Below are 20,627 nucleotides of genomic sequence, written 5' to 3'. Positions count from 1 at the left end.
ACCTTCTCCACTGAGTCCTCAATGAGGACCAGGTCATGTTTTCCTGATTTCCTACTGAAGTCCATAATCATCTTCTTAGTTTTACTGACGTTGAGCGCAAAGTTGCTACACCATTCATGTTCTTTATGCTAAAATCTAGTCTCATCCATAGTAGAACATCAAAGACATTTTGCTGGATATGTAATTAAAAAGACGAGGGAAAATGTAATATCGTACAGTCAAAAACAAAAAATAATATTCTTTCAATATTTTTAAAAACTTAAGCTAAAGTTTGAGCCAATTATGAGGTTTTAAACAAAATTAAATACTGAATGCTTTGTAACTAGATATGCAGTGTATTGTTGCATTTTTTTGTCTATCCATGGAGTTGGAGACAGGATGCAGTTACCTTGGAGAAATGATCAGACCCAGAAAAAGAATATAGATGTTTATCAAAAAATATTAGCTTGGGTCCAGTTGAATTAATTTACAGTGCTGGAATTGTACAATTCAATTTCACTTATTTTAAGACTATAATGGGAAACATGACAGTGGTTAGGATCATTACTGATTGCATATTGAAGCTTTGATATAACTATTTTCAAATATCTGTTCAAACTATTCAACACTTCTCATAATATTATGATAAATGTTAATGATTCCACGTTAAATGACCAGACACCAGCTCTATGCATGTTAACGTAATTTGAAAAGATTAAGCAATTAAGTAATTTGACTAATGATAAACGTATATAAACAAGTATTTAAAATTTGAGATGGATTATTGAACTTTCAATGAAGAGAGTGCAGTGTAGTTTCATCGGTTTAAATCTGGGATGGTAAGTTTCTCATTCAGGAGGAAGTTAGACTGGAATTGAATTGTTTTGAGTATAAAAATGAGAGATTTTGGAGCATACAAAATTCTTCCAGGGGTTGACAGGGAATAACTGGAGTTAAATCTTCCTCTTTCTGAGATGCCTACTACCAGTGGTCATGGTATTAATGTAAGAAGCTGGTCTTTAAGGACAGAGGTGCGAAAAATATTCTTAGAATGGTGCATTTTTAGACTTTACAACCCCAAAGGGCCACAAAGGCTCAGTGACCTACATGCAACAAAGACTAATAAATTTTTAAATAGGAAAAGGAATCAAGGGATAGGTTAGCGTAGAAAAACGTTCACGAGAATGGTACTGGTACTGGAATGATGGAGTTACAAGGAGAGACTGATTGAGGATTTTTTTTTCTTCTCTAGAGATTTAAAAAATTATGAAGGCATGGCTAAAGCGAATGGTCTGTCTTTTGCCAGGGAGTCTGAAACTAGAGAGCATCAGTTTAAGATGAGAAGGGAAAGATTTAAAGTTGACTTTTGGAGCATGTTTTGGCATGAGGGTGGTGGGTATGTGGAACAAGTTGCCAGAAGTGGTGGAGGTGAGTAAAATTATCAAGGCTTAAAAAATATGATGACAGGTACTTGGACAATAAAGATTTTAAGGGATATGGCAAAATAGGTCTAGCTTGGGTAGACAACTTGGTTAGCACAGACAAATTGGATGAATGTTTCCATGCTGTGTAACTCTGTCTCTATGAACACAAGTAATCATGTAATCTTATGGAATGGCAGATCAAGCAAGGGGGGATAAATGTTTATAGTCTTTTTTAAAATGTTTAACAATCACGAATCTAAACGGCAGGAATGTGTAAAAACAGAAATTCATCTGAATAAAAAGGTGGGAGAGGGAAGGAAGGGGAAAGGGGTCGCATGATGGCTAAAAGACAAGAGGTAACAGGTGGATGCAGGTCGAAGAGCAAAAAACTGAGCCTCCCTCCTCCTTCATTCCCATTCCCCCCCCCCATCTCATTAACGTGTCTACCTGTTTTTCCACATTCCTGAAAAAGGGTTCAAGTCTGAAACGTTGACTGCCTTTTACTTCCTATGGATGCTGCATGTCCTGCTAAGTTTCTCGAGCAGTTTGGTGTATTGTATGAGGCCACAGCATTTGCAGATTTTCTTGTCTACCTTTATTGCAACTACAGATATATACTTAACGTCCGTTCAGGCAACGTTTGACTAAATATCCATCGTCTGTGGTCCCAAAAGGTTATAATAGAATTCAGAAATCCCAGTTGGCAAACAGGACATCACCAGACATGCTCAACAACTTCCCACATGCAACACGTGAATCTCATGTCTTTTGTATACAAAGCCATATGTATGTAGGTACTGTACTTTCTATCTATCATGGCTTCCAAACACAGCAAAGTCAGGGCTAATGGTAGCAACAGCAAGAGGCAAAGGAGAAGTATTGATTCGGAAACGAAACAAAAGGTTATTAAACAACATGAAGATGGAAAAACAGTTAATGCTATTGCTCGAGATTTAGGCATGTCGTACTCGACAATCACGATAATCCTTAACAAAAGTTCTCCGTGCAGTTAAAGTATCGGCTCCACTGAAAACTAACAAAAATTTGAGAGGAACCTATATCAGAAATGGAAAAATTGCTCATGACGTGGATTGAGGACCAAACACAAAAGCGAGTTCCTCTCAGCATGTTGAAAATCACTGCTAAGGCACAAAGCTTGTTCCAGAGGCTTAACGAAAAAGCAGGACCAGAGTAGAATATCGAGTTTAGTTCTAGCTCAGGGTGGTTCAAGTGGTTCAAACAATGTTTTTCGTTGCATAATATGAAAGTGAGTGGTGAGTCTGTGAATGCTGACATGAAGACAGCAGAAGAATTTGTTGAAATCTTAAATATACTAATTGTAAAGGGAGGTTAATATGGACAAACCCTCCTTATTCTGGAAGTGAATGCCTGAAAGGATCTTCATCCATAAGGAGGCCAAGTCAGTGCCAGGGTTTTAAAGACCGTGACAGTGTCGTTAGGAGGCAATGTTGCTGGCTACAAATTAAAGCCATTTTTTAATTTGGCATAGTGAAAACCAAGGGCTTTCAAGAACATTAACAAACACACCTTACTGGTTTATTACAGGAGCAATAAAAAGTGCTGTTTCAGGATGCCCTTCTTGATTGCTATGCTATTGCTATGCTAGTGAAATGAAGAAGTACTGCTTGCAAGAAGACATACTTTTCAAGATTTTGCTATTTGTAAACAATGCTCCAGGACCCCCCCCCCTCCCCCCCACTTTCATTGGTGACCTCCACCCTAACATCAAAGTGGTGTTCTCTCACCAAACACCACCTCTTTAATTCAGCCGATGGATTAAGGGATTATTGCAGCATTCAAGGTCTGCTACCTGAGGAGGACCTTTGCTCAGGCTGTTGCTGGAACTGATGACACTAGCAAGGCACTGATTCATTTCTGGAAGGAGTACAACATTTTCCACTGCATAAAGAACCTGGGCCTGGGATGATGTGACCAAAGAGTGCATGAAATAAATATGTATGGCTTTAATGGATTTGAAAATCCATTAAATTTCAAGGATTAATTGACATGGTAAACAATACCTGAACCTAGACATAGATGATGAGGTAATTGAAGAACTCCTAGAGGTGATTTCTGAGGAACTAACAAATGAAGAGTTGCTGGAGCTAGAGCAAGAGCAAAGAGCTGAAGAAGAGGCAAGGGGAAAGGAACCTGCAGAAAGAGAAGAAGAACACGTGCAGAACCACATTTAGAATGTAACATATATGAAATTCTTTAACCGTAAGGGAGACAGAGAGTTGCCGCTTTGTCCAGTGCCCCTTGCAGAAACCTACAGCATCTGGTGTTCCTTGGTGGTCTCCCCTCCAAGTACTGACCCATCCTGAGCCTGCTTAGCTTCCGAGATCAGACAATCTCAGGTGTATTGTTAAGGGGTTAGCCCAATTCTTTGCAGGCCTTAAAAGCTTGCTGAAGAGATGAACCCAAACACTGAACACTTTTCACTGATAGAGAGGGATGCTCATGCAGTGTTTGCTGCATATAAAGAGATTTATGAAGAAAATGAAAAGCAAATGAGGCAAACAACACTGGAGATATTATTCCTGAAGAAGCCAACACGTCCCCAAGAAGAGTCTCAACCAGGTCCTTCAGGGATTACAGAGTGACAAATTCATCAACTCTTCCAGTGGAACACGGACGAAGTTCAGAACAGTGATGTGAATGATCCTGATTCTCTTTCTTAAATGGTGTGTGATAGTGTTTACATAAAAGTTTAAAAACTGGAAAAAAAACAATTTAATTTAGCGAAAGTTCAGTATTCCATTTGGCTTTGCTTCAGTACAACTCTGATTATCCAAAATGGTCGGGACCGGGCGTATTTTGGATCAACTTTTTTTTGGAGACTTGGTCATTTTTTAAAAAACAGCCCAGTAGCCAGAGAAAATCACTTGTAACAGTGTTTAAGCAACAACAAACAAACAAGCCTTCCCTTGAGGCTTTTTAAGCATTAAAATAATGTTTAATTCTCACCAAAAAAATGCTGGCTGCTGCCTATCACTGACACCTCCCTACCAAGATTTCCGCTCGTGCCCGGCAGTCCAAGGTCCCTGGTCAGTTTGGCTCTGAAAAAAATTTCAGATAATTGAGGATTTTGGAGAATCAGATTTTGGATGATCAAAGTTATACTGTGTCTACAGTAATATGGTGTTCTCATCATGTCACATCACAACATATCGTGTACGTTCAGCAGCACGTACCTGTAATTGTAACCAAGATAGACATATTGACTTTTTCAAATGTTACCTACTAAGAATCATGCGATGTGATTGAGGTGTTTTGATTATTCAACTTTCAAACAATGCTCATGATCAAATTAATACTGTGAGAAGCGCAACAGGCACTTTGGAGTTTTAAATTGGAAAGAGATATTCAAGGAGCTGAATTGCTCATGTGAGAAAGGTGAGAATTTGGAGACCACGCTGACTAGATTAATAAATTGCCAAGAGTGTATGACAAAAATATGATCACAGTATGAAAATGAAAACATTTTAACACTTCACTATGCTTTCATTGACTGTAACCAACAGAATAAGAAAAGGTAAGAAATGTGATTCTTATTTTTATTTGCTAATGTAACTGTGTACGCAGGTATATTGTTACCATTGTATATCTTGGTGTATTTGATTATATGCCGAATGGATCTTTTTGTCTTTCTGTACAATTTAGAATTGGCTCTGACATATAAGATTTGCATAGATTTAGCTCTGTCGGTGGATGTCTACATCAATTTAGTTAATAAAGGTTAGATCTTGACTGCTCTTGATGAAAATAATTTTCTCCACATATTGGACTGATAAGATATTTGAATCAAACAGTCATACATAAATTGGGAGATCAGCTATCAGGAGGATATTATGGAAATGGAGACAGAATCTGACAAGAGTTATGTGAAGCTGGGGTGTCATTTGAAGATAAGACTGGCATTGTATTGTGAGAGAGGATAGGGGCAATGCAAGAGATTAAACTGGCATGTGAAAGATTATCAGGAGTCAGAATGATAAATATGGGTGGTATCAGACATCTTTGAGTGGAAGTGAATAGGAAAATTGAGGATTATCATGCGGCCAGTTGGACCAGGAGATTGCAGAGTTGGAGGTAGAATTGCTAGCCACCCACCACCCCCCCCCCAAATTTTATTCAGACATCTGCGTGCTTTTTGCTCACACCTTGATGAAGGGCTCCAGCCAGAGCCAGGGTCTTTATCTTTGACTAAAGAACGCTGCTTGACCTGCTGAGTTTCTCCAGCACTTTCTGTTATGCTCTTCTATTGCATGTGCTCAGAGCCATCATTTCAAAGTTGAAGGGGTTTGTTGAAGTCATAATTATTTCAAGAGATGTGTTGATGTTCATTCATGCTGTCTTTTGGATGTGCAGGATTCTTAACTGGAGGCCACGTTCTTCGCCTGTTCCATGGCCATATGGATGAATGTCTCACAGTAGCATCATCTGATCAGGGCGAAGATCAATGCAGGTCAGTTCGTTCTCTAGTATTCAGAAACCTTTCTGAAACATTTTTCCAGCTGCAAAGGTTATTTTTCTTAAAAGTTTCAAATGATTAAAGCTTCTGGTGAATGTGTCACTTACACAGACACTGGATCACATTGCTGAGATCTGTCTGTTCCTCTGAGGACTCTGAGCTGGAAGAGTTGAGCAATGAAAGTACCTCAAGTTACTCTGTACCTTGTGTACCCTGCAAGATATGAGGCTGCTTTGGCAGGCAAGGTATTAAAAAAAAAATGCCAAAAGGGTTCTACAGGTACATTACGAGTAAAAGGGATAAAATTGGGCCCCCTTGAGGATTAGAGGAGTCGGCTATGTGAGGAGTCAGGAGATGGGGGACATTTTAAATGATTTTTTTCTTCAGTATTCACAAAGGAAAGGAATAGCGAGTCAGGTGAAGTAAGGAAAACTAGGAGTGAGCTCATAGAAAATATACAGATTAATGAGGAGGTCGTACTGGCTCTTTTAAAGAGAATCAAGGTGGATAAATCTCCAGATCCTGACAAGATATTCCCTAGGACTTTGAGGGAGGTTAGTGTTGAAATAGTGGGGGCTCTGACAGAAATATTTAAAAATAAGGCATGGGGGAGGTGCCGGAGGATAGCTCATGTTGTTCCACTGTTTAAAAAAAGATTCTAAAAGTAAACTGGGTCTAACATCAGTGTTAGATAAATTAATGGAGAGGGTTCTTAGAGACGGAATATACAATTATTTGGATAGACAGGGATTGATCCGGAGTTGTCAACCTGGTTTTGTGCGTGATAGATCATGTTACCAAATCTTGTAGAATTTTTTGAGGAGGTTACTAAGCAGGTTGTAAAAGAGAAGGCTGTGGATGTTGTCGATATAAACTTTAGTAAGGCTTTTGACAAGGTTCTGCATAAGAGGTTAGTTAGGAAGATGGTTGGATGGGAGATGCCAGAGAGTAGTGATGGAAAATAGTTTGTCAAATTGGAGACCGGATACTAGTGGAGTGCCTCGGGGATCTGTAGTGAGTCAATTGTTGTTTGTCATGTATATTAATGATCTGGATAATAGGGTGGTAAATTGGACTAGACTGAGATTAGTCGTATTGTGGACCGTGAGGAAGGTTTTTAAAGCTTGCAAAGGGATATAGGCCAGTTAGAAGAGTGGGCTGAAAAATGGCAGATGGAGTTTAATACTGGGAACTGTGAGGTGTTACATTGTGATAGGACTAATTAGCAAAAATGTTAAATGGTAGACAATTGAGGAGGGCAGTAAAACAAAGGGATTTAAGTGTGGTATATAATTCCCTGAAAGTGTAGATAAGGTGGTGAAGAAAGCTTTTGGTATGTTGGCCTTCATAAATCAGAGTATTGAATACAGGAGTTGGGATGTCATGTTGGGAACCACTGGTTTAGCTCCTTTCCTACTGTTCTCCAGGGCCTTTTTAACATTTGTTTCTAAGCTTATTGTGAAATTGAGCTTGCATAGTAGAAGTCATAACTGTTAATTCAGGTAACATTTTCCAGTAGTGGAATGGTGGTGAAGGCCTGCAGAACCATATTACTGGTTCACACCCCCCCTGCCCTTGGCCTAATTGTACTGTAGTCATTCTTCTTTGGCTTGGCTTCGCGGACGAAGATTTATGGAGGGGGTAAAAAGTCCACGTCAGCTGCAGGCTCGTTTGTGGCTGACAAGTCCGATGCGGGACAGGCAGACACGATTGCAGCGGTTGCAAGGGAAAATTGGTTGGTTGGGGTTGGGTGTTGGGTTTTTCCTCCTTTGCCTTTTGTCAGTGAGGTGGGCTCTGCGGTCTTCTTCAAAGGAGGTTGCTGCCCGCCAAACTGTGAGGCGCCAAGATGCACGGTTTGAGGCGTTATCAGCCCACTGGCGGTGGTCAATGTGGCAGGCACCAAGAGATTTCTTTAGGCAGTCCTTGTACCTTTTCTTTGGTGCACCTCTGTCACGGTGGCCAGTGGAGAGCTCGCCATATAACAGGATCTTGGGAAGGCGATGGTCCTCCATTCTGGAGACGTGACCCATCCAGCGCAGCTGGATCTTCAGCAGCGTGGACTCGATGCTGTCGACCTCTGCCATCTCGAGTACTTCAACGTTAGGGGTGTAAGCGCTCCAATGGATGTTGAGGATGGAGCGGAGACAACGCTGGTGGAAGCGTTCTAGGAGCCGTAGGTGGTGCCGGTAGATGACCCATGATTCGGAGCCGAACAGGAGTGTGGGTATGACAACGGCTCTGTATACGCTTATCTTTGTGAGGTTTTTCAGTTGGTTGTTTTTCCAGACTCTTTTGTGTAGTCTTCCAAAGGCGCTATTTGCCTTGGCGAGTCTGTTGTCTATCTCATTGTCGTGTAGTCATACAGCACAGTAAAAGCCCCTTACACTCCCCTGGCCTATGCTAACTACTTTCTCATCTAAACTAATCTAATTTACTAGCAATTTAGCCCATAGCCCAATACTCCTTGGTAATTCAGTGTAGTCCAGGTACTTTTTAAATTCTGTATGACCACCTGCCTCCACCATCTATTCAGCAAGTGTGTTTCACATGGTAACCACCCTCAGAGTGGGGGAAAAACCATCCTGAGAAGCCCCCCTATTCTTCATTTTAAACCCGTCTGTTGGGTTTAGATGTCTCTGTTGCTATCCACCCGATTTATGCCTCTCATTTTTTTTTCATCTGCCTGTATATGTACAACCTGACAAAACAGTCTGTCTCCAGACCACAGACCCCACACATACACAACACGCAGTACATGATAATCACAAATCTACATTAAATATTAATGAAAAATAAATATATTTAACATTTGGAACTATTTACTCAGTTACAGGATGCTGTCCATCAATCTCACTGCCAGCGGTACAAAACTTTTGCCCAGCACGGCAGTCCTGATTTATTTGCTCCTTGATGGTAGTGGATCGAAGGTAGTGTGTGCTGGATGAGCTTCATTAAACCAATATTTCCAGCAAATGTCATCAACACAGGAAAGGGAGACCCCAAAGATCATCATTTTGATGATCATCTGAATTGACTTCTGGTTAGATGCTTTGCAGCTGCAACACAATGCTAGAGCCAGAGAGGATACACTCAATTCTGCTCTTGTAAAAAGTTAAGATGCGGGCAGGTAGTCTTGCTCTCCTCAGCCTCCTTTCCAAATTGCTGCACCTTCTCGACTGACCAGGTGGTGTGCGTCGAGGATATGGACACAAGTAAACATTGTGCTTTCAGAGAGCCAGGAGCACCTTGATCATGTCCTCGGATTCGAGGTTCCTCTTATTATCATGTAATAATACATTAGAAATGTAACATACTTGATATACTTTAACTTTTGTGTGCTGTAATGCAAACAGAGTCACCATGAGCATTTCCCATCATCCCTAACAATAAGAGAAAGAGAGGCCCTTCAGAGTCGTTGAGTGTCTGTGGATTTGCCTTCAGTGGTTCTGCAGGCGCACAGACTCCTATTTAATTCTGAGGTGGAGTTGTGGGTCCAGGATAAGTCATCCTTCATATGGACAACAACAGAACCATTGATGTCTAGAAGTCCTCCTGAAGTCCACAATCAGCTTCTTTGTTTTGTCCACCTTGGAAATAAGGGTGTTCTCACACCATTTTATGACCCTTCCAACCTTCTCTCTGAATGCTGAATCATTATTGTTGCCAATCAGGTCAATTACTGTGGTATCATCCATAAGCGATGATTGTGTTAGAACTGAATGTGGAAGTGCATTTGTGAGTCAGCATGTGAAGAGCAGCAGGCCGAGTGCACAGCCCTCAGGTGAAGAGCAGCAGGCCGAGCGCACAGCCCTCAGGTGAAGAGCAGCAGGCCGAGCGCACAGCCCTCAGGTGAAGAGCAGCAGGCCGAGCGCACAGCCCTCAGGTGAAGAGCAGCAGGCCGAGCGCACAGCCCTCAGGTGAAGAGCAGCAGGCCGAGCGCACAGCCCTCAGGTGAAGAGCAGCAGGCCGAGCGCACAGCCCTCAGGTGAAGAGCAGCAGGCCGAGCGCACAGCCCTCAGGTGCACCTGAGGTTTTGCTACAAACCTGGGCTAACTGTGCTCTCTCATTGAGATGCCCAGAATCAAGTTGAAGAGACTGGTATGAAGTCCCACTGAGGACAGGCCTTTGAGGGATGATCGTGTTGAATGCTGAGTTGCAGTCAATGAATAACAGCCTGGCATGAGGCATCATTCTCTAGGTGGGTCAGACTGAGTGAAAGGTTAGGTACCTCCACAGCCTTTTCTACTGCAAAGTAAATAAACTCAGACCGTTCAATCTTTCATAACTGAAAGTAGTTAAAATTTTGTAACATTATCAATAATTGTAAAAACGGAGATTTCCCCAGATTATGGCAATCTGACTTGTGCAAGTTCTCCCAGACTCCGTTCTTCAGAACCTATTTTGCAAGAAAGAATGCTGCGATAACTTGTAGTGAAAACCAGTGCCTTCTCCAAATTCCTTCTCGGCAATACCACCCATTGGTAGCTTGGAGACCCACTCTATAATAGAGAAATAAAGTATATTGAACAATACTGGTGCTGTAACAATTCTCTTATTTATTCAATAATTTTCAAGCACTAGTCTGCTCAGCAATTCCAACCAAAAACTTTTAAATCCTTTCGAAAAATAGCTGCCATGTTAGCAGTTTTACTTGTGCAAATTACCAAGTGAATTAATATCCTTTTTGTATCCTGCAGGTTTGTTCACTATGAAGGTGGGGCAGTGTGCAGCCATGCCAGATCCTTGTGGCGATTGGAGCCATTACGCATCAGGTAGGGATTACTCCCAGCTAATAGAATTAAATTCTACATTATTTAGAAAAAATATCAATTTAGATTTTTAAATGACTAGTTTCTTGCTTCTAATTTTCTCCATATTAATTAATAACATCAATATTATATCCTGTGCCTTGATGATCTTTTTACTCAAGTATTCCAAATTTAATTTTTAAAACCAATAGAAAATATACAAGTTATCCAGGAATATGTTTTGTATGAATATCAAATAAATACAAGTATTACATGTAATTATACATCACATTTCTCCCTTTCCAAAAGACAGTGTTCAATGAAGGTTCACCCAATTAAATTTTATTATTGACGTGCTCTGTGAGGAATGATTAAGTTGACCAGGGCTAGAGATTCAATGAATGAGTGGTGATGTCATTTAAATATAAATTGTCATGAGTCTTCAGAATCAGACGATAACTTCCCTGGTTGTGGCTTTAAGAAATGGTGCGAGCAATTTCGAAATAAAGGATGTCTATTCATCCAGGGAATAGAAAATTTTCACAATTTTGTACTCAAGAGAGTTGGGAGGTTCAGTTGCTGAGTCTATTTAAAACCAAAATTGATGTTTTTGGGCATTATGGAGAATGGTACCAATGTTAAAAGAACTGCCATAATCAAATTGAATGGTAGAGTGGGCAAAGTTACTCACTTGTCTTCTCCTGCTTCCAATTCTTATAGTTGGGTATGTAATAAATTATTTTTGGTAATTTCAAAATTATCATGAAAATCCCAGTATTAAGGACCAAAGTACATTATCATTTTCTATAATACTTCGTGCTAGTTGACTAATAAGAGCCATTGAGTACTGGCAGCTGAAGGGAATTTTGTTATGTGGAGCTCAACTGAATATTTTACTGTATTATTGCACAATTATATCATTGTGTTGTAATTTCCTTGTGGATATTTAGCAATGTTAAATAGACATGATTGAAGTCCAGATTATACAGCTTTTTAGCATAATTTTTATACTGAATAGGTAAATATTTGAAAGATGTAGAAAATACGTACCTGTTTGGAATATCACGAGAGTATGTCTAATTTCAGATTTCAGATTTATTGTCGGGGTACACACATGACATCACATACAACCCTGAGATTCTTTTTTTCCTCTGGGCGTGACAGAATTACCAAATTAAGAACTGTAAATCTATGACTGATATGCTACTGGTGACTTGTAATAGAAATGAAACTGCAGAATAACACAGTTTTAAGTTTTGTATTTTGTTACATAAACTTATACTTAAAATGTAACTGCAAGAAGGTGGTTGCTGAATGGGAGGAGAAGCAAATTTAAATTTTATTAATGGAGAGGCGAGTTTTCATCTATTTCTGAAGGATTGGTATTGTTCTCGACAGCTGGAGTGGCAGTCACATGAAATGGGGTCAGCCTTTCCGTATTCGTCACGTTACCACAGGCAAATACTTGGGGCTCGATGAAGAAAAAGGGCTTTTACTATTTGATCAAGAGAAATCAAACACCAAAATCACTTCATTTTGTTTCCGAATCTCAAAGGTGAGAGAAAATTGGAAAAGGGAAGTATTTTTCAATTTATGTCAAGCTTCCATTTATTTTTTGATAAGATGATTATTATAATTAATTCCTGGATTTTGAGTTAGTTGATTATGGGTTGACAATATTTGTCTTGCTGCTCCATTAATAAGAGTGTTTTAGTCTAGATAACTCCATTTCATTTGCACACTTTCATAGTAGGGAGAAGTACCAAAGGGAATGGCATCAGCACTGGGGGTAAGGAGAGCTTGTGATGAAAACTCACTGCTCCTGGTTCTGTTTAATTAGATCACAGATAAGCATGATTAAAATTTATCTGAGATAATTGAGCACAAGTTGGATCTTGGTGGAATAAATGATGACTATCAAATCTAAAACTATTTGATCGACTTACTCAAGTGTTGTACATTCTGGTCCATTAATTTTTAATGCTGAACATTGCTCCTTTTCCTTTGCCTTTCATTCCAAACTTGTTCTACCATCTTTTCACTTATTTAGTCTACCTTTGTCAGACACCATCTGGTTAAGAGGGCTTCAACAGTTGGGGCAGAATGGCTGGCCATTAAATGATCTTGGGTCCATTAGTATGTAAAAGTATTTGTTAGTTATTTGACATCGTGGGACGGTCCCCCTCTCATGGTTCTTACTATTTTATCCTGCCTGGTAATACAATTTTGAGCAGCTTGGACTCTATGATTGCTTCAGTTAGATGTTAAAAGAGTATCTGCTAATACAGGTACACGATCCTTTATCTGGAACCCTTGGGGGTCAGTGTGTTCCGAATTTCGGATTTTTCCGGATTTCGGAAAGCCCGCCTGAATTGTACTGCCGGTCCCCCGGCCGCCTCCCCCAAGCGCCAGGCGTCTCTCTCCCCACTTACCGGATTTTGAAACTTTCTAGATTTTAGATGTCCGGATAAAGGATCATGTACCTATAATAGAATTCTTCTGATAGAACTAGATCTAATTGACAAATTCTCCACAGGTTGTTCTCCACTCCATTCAACCTCTATTTCACTGGGTTTAATGCTATCAACTCATTCACCATTGTTTTGCATTTATTTCAAAAATAATTCTAAGTCACTTAATCCCTCTAATTATTACTACTTGAAATTGAAAAGTATTTTGCAATTTTGTATAGAGAAAAGAAATTATCTAAAGTAATAGCCATAATCAAGAACACAAAACAACAATGTTCTTTTAAGTAAATAAATGGCCTTGACCTTACAAATCATTTAATGTGTAGTATATTGGAACGGGACTGAGGCAAAATCTGTACTTTTTCAGGATAAAATCGATACAGCTCATAAAAGGGATGTAGAAGGCATGGGAACTCCTGAAATCAAGTATGGTGAGTCGATGTGCTTCGTCCAACATGTGAACAGTGGACTTTGGCTGACTTATGCAGCAGCTGATACCAAAACTGTCCGCTTGGGACCCTTGAAGAGAAAAGTAAGTACATCAACATCTCACTATAATTTAAAGCTGAAATTGAATCAGTAGCATTGTTATCCATTATTGAAATTAATAATTAACCATCAGCAATATGCCCCGAAAAATGACCAAGCTATTTGTGCTTTAAATATAATGGGATGCCCACTATCTGCTTCCCATCTGTCATAAGGCTTTTGACAAATCCCACCTGAGAGATTGGTCCAAATTGATGCGACTTGTGGGATCCATTGCCAATTAGCAAATTGGAAAGAAAATTAGCATGGCAATTTTCTAAGTTTTTTTGGATTGGATGCATGTGACGACTAGATCTGATCTGATTTGGATGAAGGAGGAATTTACCACACTGTCCTCAGGAGGAATGATGATTGGTGGAATGTTTGATAACGTTGATGGGTGGTATTGATGTGTTGGGGAAATGGTGCAGGGAACTTAATTTTGATAATGTGAAATGATGGATTTTAGGAGTACATATCAAGTTAGGCCATGCAAGATAATGATGTTAAGAATGGCTGCAGACGCTGGCTTGATGGCAATACACAAAAGCGCTGGAGAAACTCAGCAGCTCATGCAGCATGCATAGGAAATAAAGGGTAACTAATATTTCGGGCCTGAGCCCTTCATCAGGGTATGAGGAAAGACAAGCAGATGCCTGAATAAAAAGGTGGGGAGAGGAGGGTGGAAGGGACAAGTGGAAGAACACAGGTAAGAAGTCATAGATGGATGTAGGTGGGAGGAATCCATCAGAAAAAAAGCTGAGGTGATAGATGGAGGGGTTAACTGATGGGAGAGAAAAGGGGACGGGGAGCTGCAAGAAAGGCATCAGAGGTGTAGAAAAAGAGAGAGACTTGGGGAAGATTGATGATTAGGCCGTCTGATTGGAGAGTGCACAGACTGAATATAAGGTGTTATTCCTTCAATTTATGGGTAGCCTTAGTTTGGCAATGCATGGTTAGGCATGTCAGTGTGGGAATGGTGTGTGGAATTAAAATGATTGGACAGAGCACAGGCACTCAAAAAAGTGATGCCCCCCCAGTCTGCGTCCAGTTTCTCTGATGTAGATGCGACCACAGTGGGAGGTCTGAATACAATAGATTCAATAGTGGTGTGTTATGTCATTTGGAAAGACTGTTTGAGGTCCCAAATGGAGGTGAAGAAGGAGGTGTGGGCATATGTAGCATTTCTTGCAGTCATGGTGTTGGTCCTGAAAGGGGAATTAGTGGGAAGGTATGAATGGATGAGGGAGTCCTTGCAGAAAGTGGAGATGGAAAGGGAAGAAGTGCCTAGTGGTTGCCACTATCTTGCAATGCATGAGTCTGTGGATAGAAAGGATGGTGTAGGAATGGTACGTGGCATTAAAATAGTTAGCACTGAAAGGTCGTTGTTCAACAAAACTGTCTCCTAATCTGCATTCAGTCTCTCTGATGTAGAGGAGGCCACAATGGGAGCACCAGATGCAGTAGATGACCCCTGCAGATTCTCAAGAATTGTTTGGGGCCCTGAATGGTGGTGAGGAAGGAAGTGTGGGCGCAAGTTAGCATTTTTGTTTTTTTTGCTGTCACAAAGTTAGGCATCAAGGGGGCTATTAGTAGGAAGGATAAGTGGATGAGGGAGTTCTGGAGGATGCAGTCACAGTAGAAAGCAAGAGGGGAGGGGAAGACGTGTCTGGTGGTAGGATCACGGATGCAAGGTATGCATTTAGTACCTCAACAACAACTTCTGACCCCAAGCATAAATTCCCTCCTTTGTCCTTGAATGGTCCAATACTCTCTGTAACAAATCTCTTTTTAATTCAAGTATAAAATACCTTGGAAGTTTCTTTAATTGTGCTCGCCAAGGACATTTCATAGCATCCGGTGGCCTTCCTAATGCCCTGCTTGAGCTCTTTTCTGCAATCTTTGTTCCTCAAGGGCTCTGACAGGAGCTTGCTAAACCTTGTATATGCCAATTTTGTTCTGTCTCTCTTCTTGCCTCAGTTCATGATCTCTCTTGTCCTTTCTTCACACTGAAACATGTCATTCCTGGATTCTTAATTAGTTGGTTCTTGAACAACTGCCACGTTTGGCCTGGAAGTCAGCCTGAAGAAAACTGAGGTCCTCCATCAGCCAGCTCCCCACCATGACTACCAGCCCCCCCACATCTCCATCGGGCACACAAAACTCAAAACGGTCAACCAGTTTACCTATCTCGGCTGCACCATTTCATCTGATGCAAGGATCGACAACGAGATAGACAACAGACTCGCCAAGGCAAATAGCGCCTTTGGAAGGCTACACAAAAGAGTCTGGAAAACAACCGACTGAAAAACCTCACAAAGATTAGCGTATACAGAGCTGTTGTCATACCCACACTCCTGTTCGGCTCCGAATCATGGGTCCTCTACCGGCATCACCTACGGCTCCTAGAATGCTTCCACCAGCGTTGTCTCCGCTCCATCCTCAACATTCATTGGAGCGACTTCATCCCTAACATCGAAGTACTCGAGATGGCAGAGGCCGACAGCATCGAATCCACGCTCTTGAAGATCCAACTGCGCCTGGTAGGTCATGTCTCCAGAATGGAGGACCATCGCCTTCCCAAGATCGTGTTATATGGTGAGCTCTCCACTGGCCACCGTGACAGAGGTGCACCAAAGAAGAGGTACAAGGACTGCCTAAAGAAATCTCTTGGTGCCTCCCCCATTGACCACCACCAGTGGGCTGATCTCGCCTCCAACCGTGCATCTTGGTGCCTCACAGTTCGGCGGGCAGCAACCTCCTTTGAAGAAGACCGCAGAGCCCACCTCACTGACAAAAGACAAAGGAGGAAAAACCCAACACCCAACCCACCAATTTTCCCTTGCAACCACTGCAACCCTGTCTGCCTGTCCCGCATCGGACTTGTCAGTCACCAACGAGCCTGCAGCTGACGTGGACATACCCCTCCATAAATCTTCGTCCACGAAGCCAAGCCAAAGAAAAGAATTAGTTGGTTCTTGAACAACTGCCACGTCAGTTGTATTCTAGCCCAATAACACTACTACAATTCACTCCTCCTAGGTCTGCCATAATTTGCCCTCCCCAATTTTCTTTACTGTAAGGCACAACTTTTCTATAAATGGCCTGTTACCGTGCTGTATGTCTAAATTTTAATGAAAATAAATGTAGAACTTGTCATCTTGAGGTACTCATTTCAATGAATTTATTGTCATATACATTGGACAATTTACGGAAAATTCTTTCTTGCTGCAGCCAAACAAATATTTGTAGAGAAAAACTATTATATCAATCTAATTTAATTAAATTAAACAAAGCAATAAATGTATAAGATAAATAATATTCACAGAACAAATGCAAAATAACTTGCTTGCAATAGTGAAGACAATCCTTTTCTGCTGTCGGAGTTCCAAGGGGATGTTTGAAAGTCTAGTAGCTGTTGGGAAGAAACTGTTATTGAACTTGAAGGTGTAGGTTTTCCAGCTTCTGTACCTTCTGCCCAAAGGTAGCAGTGTGAAGAGGTTGTACCCAGGGGTGATGGGGACCTTCATGATGTTGGCTGCCTTCCTGAGGCTGAGGCTGAGCTTCACCTCGATGTCTCCAATGGATGAGAAGTTGGAGCCTTTGGCAACTTTTGCTTCCTTCTGCCATCATCTGCATTCCTGGGCGCTTGAATTAGCAAACCAGATTGTGATGCATCCAGCTAGTCTACTTTTCACAGTGCACTTGCAGAACTTTGGAGTATCTGACATGCCAAATTTTCTCAGATTCCTAGAAAATTATCAAACAAAAGTGGTTTAATTAGTGAGTAAACTCCATTCCATGTGTTGTGTAAGTGAGAATTTATGACACGGGTTGTGTGTTTGATGATGGGAAAGGTACAATTACATGGGACTTCAACCAGAATTACTTTGATGGATTTCATGATGGTATAATTTCACTTCTAAATAGTTTTCAATGCGCCTGACTCTAGAATACAAGAAGCAAACAAACTACAGATAATGGAAATAAACCAGAATATGCTGGATGTACACAGCAGGCTGCAGTTACTTATTTTGCCAATTGTGATTAAAGCTCACCGATATATAACAGGATTTATTTCTATCAGATGCTGCCTGACTTCAGTGGTATTTCTACCATTTTCTGTTTTTATTCCATTTTTACATTGACTTTTGATAGTCTATCATTTGAAAAAACAGACCTGCATGTGATAGGGATATTTTTAAAATTAAAACACACAACTATGTGAGACCAGCTGAGCTCTTCCAGCATATATGCATTATTTTACTATAATCACAGCATCTGCAGACTTCTATGTTTCACACATATTTCCTTTATTGTCTGCTTGAGAATATCCTGACCTTGTCTACATTCAGCTTCTCTGAATATGAACATGTGTGAGCATTTGAGCAGCAGCTATGTGTACCCAGCAAATGGTAATAATTCCTGTCTCATAATTTAGGCAGAAAATGATCTATTTTTGTAATATTCATCGTCCATTTGGAAATGATCATTGAAAGCAACTTTGTTTTAGGCTATACTACATCAAGAAGGACACATGGATGATGCACTTTCACTATCACGTTCGCAGCGAGAGGAATCCCAGGCTTCTCGAATGATTTACAGCACAAATGGTCTTTTCAACCAGTTCATAAAGTAGGTGTTGTACCTTATTTATCCCTCTGCCAAATTTTGAATGAAAGTAAGAACATTTGGAAAACACAACTGTCAGTCAATCTGGATCAGTAGGGAGTTTCTTTAAATGTGATGGTTAGATTTAAATTTTTTTTTTCTCTGCCATTTTATAACACTGTTTGACATCAGTAATCGGTGTACTTTCTTAATTTCTGTTCTACTTTTCTCTATCACAATATAAATGACTGAAATTTAAAAAGAAAATATGTCTAATCATTTCTGTCAGCAGAATTCGTGATTGGAATGTTTACTATTTTAAAATAGAGTGAAAATAATTGTAGATATCTAAGGGATGATGTGTTGGAGAAGGTCCAGAGGAGGTTAGTAAAGTGATCGTGCAGATGACAGGGTTAATGTAAGAGGAGTGTTTAATGGGTCTGGGCCAGGGCTCAGAAGGATGAGGGGGGAAATTTCATTGAAACGTATTGAATGTTGAAAGGGCTGGAGAGAATGGAGATGCTTTGGGTAGTGGGGGAGCCTAGGACCAAAGGGCACAGCCTCAGAATCAAAGAATGTCCCTGTGGAGGCCAAGTGGGGTCTATTTAAAGAGGAGACTGATAGGTTCTTGATTAGCAAGGGTGTCAAAGGTTATGGGGAAAAGGTAAGAGAATGGCATTGAGAGAAAAAATACATCAGCCATGATTCGAATGGCAGTGTAGACTCAAAGGGCTGAATGGGTTAATTCTGCTCCAACATCATGGAGAAATGGCTGTGCATTTTCCTGGGGTTCCCAGTGGGCTATGGCATGTTTAGAGCAAGAGACTCTGGAATTGATGTCCTTTGTTTTTCTTAATGAAGAGGTCTAGATATGCTAAGTGGGAAGAATAAGTCTTCAGCTCCAGTGTCCTTACCTATTGATACAATAGTGCTGAGTCTTCAGGATCTGATCAGCTACTTCCAACATCCAGAGGAGGAGCTTGCTCACGAAGAAAAGCAGACCAAATTGCGTTCACTCAAAAACAGACAGAATTTATTCCAGGAAGAGGTAAGATAACGTTTTGGAATCGAAAGAATCTCTGGGTGTAATTGGTTGGTTTCAGAATAAGTGCAAAAGAAGCAACTGGCAGCTTATTTTGTGCCTCTCAATTTAATTTCCATTGATTTCAAGAAGAGTAATTTCAACCTCAATATTCTTTTATCTGTAAAGCCAGCATTAATGCACTTTACTATCAAAGTTAATATGCACAATTAACATGAATGCTAACGAATGTATTATTTTCTTTGCACTTTATCACTCGTCTAAAGTGTCTGTGTACAGTATTTATGTGCCATCTTAGTTTTGGTTTGGTTGCTAGTTTTAACCAGAGGTGTAAGTGAGCCATTAAAGTTGGGGTGATGTACCAGTAAGAATATAGCTGATAAACCTTGCAGTGCAAGGTAGAAACTTGCTTGACTGCACTATTTTAAAAAAAATTGGTTTCTACTTGATTTCAACCAAATATTTTGTCGCTGATTATATTTGCATCCAACAACATTGCTCAAGGAGTGTTGCAATGGAAACAAGAGACTGCAGATGTGAAGCATAGGGATGGTTGACATGTGGTTGTGATCCTGCATCAGGACTGAGCATAGAGGGAAAATAGCCAGTATATATCGTGAGAGTGAAGGATGACACTAAGATTGGTAGGTGATAAATGAATCCAGATGGGGAGGGGGGAATGGTGAGGAGATAGAATTGGGCAAGAGAAAGAGGAGTTTTGAAACAGAGGTTGGGTGAAATACAGGAAGGAAAAAGCTGGGAAGATGAAGCCAGGTGAGGTAGGGAGGGGAAAACGCAGAGGCAGAACTGAAACTGGATAAAAGGAGGATGATGGGCAGATGGAACCAGGTGGGGGAGGGTGATGAATCTAGGTAATGGGGGTGGGGGGAGAAATATAGGGGATGGTGGATATAGAGATGGAGAGGTCAAGGAAGGAAAGAGGTGTCAGAAATGTTTCAAGTAAATGAAAGAACCAGATGGAACAGAAGAAGAGTAGGTGCCCGAGTAGGTTTGGGACTGGGCTTGTTTCGTATACCTGACAAAAAGTCAGCTATAGTGAAACACAAAAGTCTACAGATGCTGTGATGATGGTAAAAAACACCAAAATGCGGGAGAAGCTCTGCCAGTTTTATTCAGCATCCAAAAAAGCAAAGTCAGGTGTAGCTGTGGCCCATTTGGGCGCCCATGAAGACACCCTGGATCTTGAAGAAATGGAAGGAGTAAAAGAAGTCCTTAAAGTTCTGCCAAGCAGAGGAGAGTATGTCAATGCGACTGAATGACTGTGTTCAGAGAAATAAAAGGAGGGCTTGGAGACCTTGATGATGAGGA

General features: G+C 40.7%; 1 protein-coding gene across 11 annotated transcripts in view; it reads left to right on the top strand.

The window, feature by feature from the left end:
- LOC138748799 (ryanodine receptor 1-like) overlaps window positions 1–20,627 on the top strand; it is a 394,433-nt gene that overhangs the window by 54,570 nt on the left and 319,236 nt on the right. For all 11 annotated transcript variants that reach the window (XM_069909562.1, XM_069909560.1, XM_069909558.1 and 8 more), the window contains 6 exons: window positions 5,796–5,892; window positions 10,596–10,670; window positions 12,045–12,201; window positions 13,485–13,649; window positions 18,159–18,280; window positions 19,118–19,304. In XM_069909562.1, the coding sequence (XP_069765663.1) occupies window positions 5,796–5,892; window positions 10,596–10,670; window positions 12,045–12,201; window positions 13,485–13,649; window positions 18,159–18,280; window positions 19,118–19,304 (803 nt within the window). The remainder of the gene's footprint in view (window positions 1–5,795; window positions 5,893–10,595; window positions 10,671–12,044; window positions 12,202–13,484; window positions 13,650–18,158; window positions 18,281–19,117; window positions 19,305–20,627) is intronic.

Source organism: Narcine bancroftii, chromosome 13, assembly GCF_036971445.1.
Source record: "Narcine bancroftii isolate sNarBan1 chromosome 13, sNarBan1.hap1, whole genome shotgun sequence".
Classification (NCBI taxonomy): domain Eukaryota; kingdom Metazoa; phylum Chordata; class Chondrichthyes; order Torpediniformes; family Narcinidae; genus Narcine; species Narcine bancroftii.
The sequence above is the reverse complement of the archived record's forward strand: the minus strand, read 5'-3'. Positions and strand labels throughout refer to the sequence as shown.